This window comes from Sinocyclocheilus rhinocerous, unplaced genomic scaffold (genome assembly GCF_001515625.1).
Source record: "Sinocyclocheilus rhinocerous isolate Xijiao unplaced genomic scaffold, SAMN03320098_v1.1 scaffold128, whole genome shotgun sequence".
Lineage (NCBI taxonomy): Eukaryota > Metazoa > Chordata > Actinopteri > Cypriniformes > Cyprinidae > Sinocyclocheilus > Sinocyclocheilus rhinocerous.
The window spans coordinates 385,699-389,461 of record NW_015666174.1 but is presented as its reverse complement, the minus strand read 5'-3'; the positions used below and the strand labels follow the sequence as shown (position 1 = coordinate 389,461).

The window sequence follows — 3,763 nt, the reverse complement described above, 5'->3', positions numbered from 1 at the left end:
TACTGGTTTGGACTTCTTTACTTTCATAAAGTAAAGTAAAGCAAAATGATGAGCATGAACTGATATCAACATTATTGATAGCAATTTTGTTTTATACTAGAATGTGAATATATACGTTTGGGGTCAGTAAGTTTTTTTCATGTTTTTGAAAGATGTCTCTTAAGCAGTAACATTTTGAAATATTACTATTTAAAACAACTTTTCTATTTTCATTTGTGAAATCATTCTAATATACTGATTTGGTGCTCAAGAAACTCTTCTTAATGTTCATTAATTCTTAATGTTTAAAACAGTGATATTTAGAAACAGTGTTTTGAAATTATTTGATGAATAGAACATTCAAAAGAACAACATTTATTTGAAATAAACTTTTTTTTTAAACATTATAAACATATTCACTCACTTTTGAACAATTTAATACATCCCGAATAAAAGAGTTAATTTCTTTGAATTTGTGTGCAAGTAATGTGCAGTAATATTATTTACATATTTTGTGTTATATAATACATGATTATTATAATAATGTAATTATTTCAAAAAATAAATTGAGGGGAGTATTGTAAATTGATGTTATATCTAAGATTGTGAAAAAAAATGTATAGCACTTTTTTGATGTGCCTTTTTTTTTATTAGTATGCTGCATATTTTGAAGCCATTAACTCAATTACAGTGAACTGTGCCTAAATAAATAAACACAAGTGAAATTCCTGAAGGCCTTGACAAAATATCAAACATGATTATTGTAGTAAAAGATGACCAAAACACTAAATAGATTAGTAGAGGCTCAACTGGATGGACTGATTAGCTTATAGGATGCTTCAAAATGGTAACAAAACCAAGGATCAGTGTATAATCACAAAATGATGCAATATATAACAGTATAGGCCTCCATGTGAGAGTATCCACATACAAGCGAAATGATATTGCACATTCAGATCTAAAGACCTTTCTCACTACAGTTATGTTAATAACACCAAAAACACTCTTGAATGCAGCCTATTCATATCTAATTGACTCTGCACATGATAGATGACTGATTATAAGACTTCATGTGTTGTAAGTTCTTCATGCTATAACTCCAGGCTTGTTCCGTGTATTTAGTTTTGAAGAGTTTGAGTTTTGAATATTTTGTAGAAAAGCCTGTCTTGATGCCATATAACGTTTACGGCGGTTGGCTCTGTAGACCTCCAACCGTTGGGCCTCTGCAGTGGGGTCTTCTAGAGCTCCTTCCCACCTCAAGCTGTCCTGTTCAAGCTGAGTCAAATCAGAGTTGTCCTCTTGTGTTGGAACCGCTTCTGAAACACCCTTGGGATTTTTGGATTTGCTGCTCTTACGTTCTTTGGCTTTGGCCTGACCTTTGCTCTGAACATCACTCATCTCTCCGTTGGTCCACTGTTCTGTCTGGAGTTTCTCTAGAGGAAGGTCAGACGGGTAGATGGATTACGAGTTAATCTCCCAAAACAGAGAAAACATATAGGAGGTTTAAAATATATCACAATGCTTTTGAGACAATATCAGTAATTACCCATGGTCAACTAATGCACTAAGGTACCGAAGGAGGCAGCTATCAGTCAACACAAGTAAAATACTGTTAAAGACAGACTGTGTTAATAAATGTTTCAATAATGTTGTTTAGTTGACAGCACTGGAAGATTTCGGTTCCTAATCATGCCTTGTTTTGCCATAAAATATCTAACCTATACCTATCTGCAATGTATGGAGCGAAAACAAAATTGAGGAATTTCTCAAAATATATTCTTTTATGTTCTACAGAAAAAAAAGAAAGCCATTTGGAACAATATAAGGGTGAGTACTCAATGATGACAGAATTTACATTTTTAGAAGAACTATCTCAAAAGTCTTCTTGTTTTCCAACAGCTACATTTTCATATGATATGATATGGTAGTATTATTAATTTATTTATTCATTTTACTTTTAGTTTTATTTATTTGTTTATTGTAGCCACCACTAGCCTAACCACCTAAAGCGTTCGAAATCTCTCGGCTCTAGTCGTTTTTACAAACCAACTCACCTGAATCCCTTGACTGGTTAATGCCATTCCTCGATTTCTTTTTCTCTTTTGTTGGGTCTTTCCTCTTCTTTTTGCTCTCTTTCATTGTGACACTCAAAGGTGGGACGTGAAACTCTTTTTTAACTGAAATCTCCTCGCGCATGCTTGTTGTTTGAGAAGCGCCTTTAATCCGTCTGTCTCTACGTGATGCCATACTTCAACACATTACTTACTGACGTCCTATTTTCAGTTTAAATTAACGTTAAATCAAAGCAATTTCATGAGTATTAAAAGAGATATTATAACATTATTACATTTTAACATTTGTTATATAAACTAACTATCCTTAAATCGCTAGTTGGTAGCGCGAAAAACTCAGCGTGAAGGTCGTTTGAGCGTGATGACGCATCTCCATGGAAACAGAACTCCTCCTATGTGCCCAACAGGAATGCGGAAAACAGTCTGGCGTTCACACATGCATACATATCTGAGATAACTACAGATATCTGCCACTTGCAATGAATTAACAGTACGCATAATATCTAGATCATTTGATCACCCATTTTATTCATCTGTATACAAAAGAAAATCTGTCATTAGATAAGTATCGCTTTTTATTTCTCCTCTTTCCTACTACTTGTTTCGCTTCTGTTTCAGTTTTTATAACCATTTCTTACTATGTGTAAGTAAGTTGTTGTTTTTTAGCATGTGTGTTTGGCAGTGTTATTTTTTAGGATTACTGATAAACTACTGTCATTTGATTTGTATTATTTGTATTTGTTATTTATTTTAATTTTAGTTACATTATGTCTGAATTTATTATGTCTGTATAGGTCTTTTATTAAGTTTTTAGTTTTATTTAATTTGAGTTATTTTAATACTTCAACAAACTAAATGAAAATGAAATAATATATATATTGAATTTATAAATGTGTATATACATATACAGTATATATGTGTGTGGTTGCACATACACATATGTAGTTGGTTTTTTTGGTGTTTGGCTTAGTGTTATGTTAGAATCATTATTATACACTTATACCTTTTGTTCTTTAATATTTTGAATAGTTTTTAGCTTTATTTTTTGTTTTTCATTTAAATGTTAAGTTTTGAAATTTAGTTGTATGCATTTGTCATTTTTATTTAATCTCTTTATTTTTAAAATGTGTATAGGTAGTATTTATAAAGTTTTAGCTTTTAGTTTTGGATCGGTTTTTAGTTGTTTTAATACTACAATTAATTGCTTCTGTTGTCCTCATTTGTAAGTCGCTTTGGATAAAAGCGTCTAATAAATGACTAAATAAAATAAAATAAAAAATAGTAGATTAGATTTGTACAGAACCAATCAATAGAGTTAGCCTTTAACAAGAAGTGCAAAGTGCGAATAGTATAAAGCAATAAATATTCCACTCAAAAGAGATCATACGACCGGTTTTTGGCTCAGACACTGACCCTATAGGCTACTTAACAAGGCCATCAGTTAGAGAGAAGAACATGGTGCTGAACAGAGGGGAATTAGAAGGAGAAACAGCAGCCAAACATTTTTATTGACATTTTATTTTACAGATGCAGACCATTTTTGTTCCTGCAGCCTACACACACACACACACACACACACACATATATATATATATATGAAGAGTTCAGATGCAAAAGCCTCTAAGTGCCATCTGAAATTTTCATCTAAAATGAGAATTTTTAGCAAGCTCCTACATTTATGTTCAGTTATTTCACTTTAATTGTATAGAAAA

The 3,763-nt window shown here is 31.8% G+C and overlaps 1 protein-coding gene across 1 annotated transcript; it reads right to left on the bottom strand.

The window, feature by feature from the left end:
- Window positions 1-1,065: 1,065 nt before the first annotated feature.
- Window positions 1,066-2,226, bottom strand: LOC107731962 (protein LIAT1-like). Its single transcript, XM_016543189.1, has 2 exons — window positions 2,034-2,226; window positions 1,066-1,412 (listed from the first exon to the last, which is right to left on the bottom strand). Exons 1-2 carry the CDS (start codon window positions 2,224-2,226, stop codon window positions 1,066-1,068), a joined length of 540 nt encoding a protein of 179 aa, XP_016398675.1.
- Between the last annotated feature and the right edge of the window lie 1,537 nt (window positions 2,227-3,763).

What these genes read in the sequence shown, in the direction of transcription:
- LOC107731962 (XM_016543189.1), bottom strand. Translation starts at nt 2,226, where the DNA reads ATGGCATCACGTAGAGACAGACGGATTAAAGGCGCTTCTCAAACAACA. An exon ending in TAACCAGTCAAGGGATTCAG is followed by an intron (nt 1,413 to 2,033) that starts GTGAGTTGGTTT and finishes ACCTTCCTCTAG; the next exon opens with AGAAACTCCAGACAGAACAG.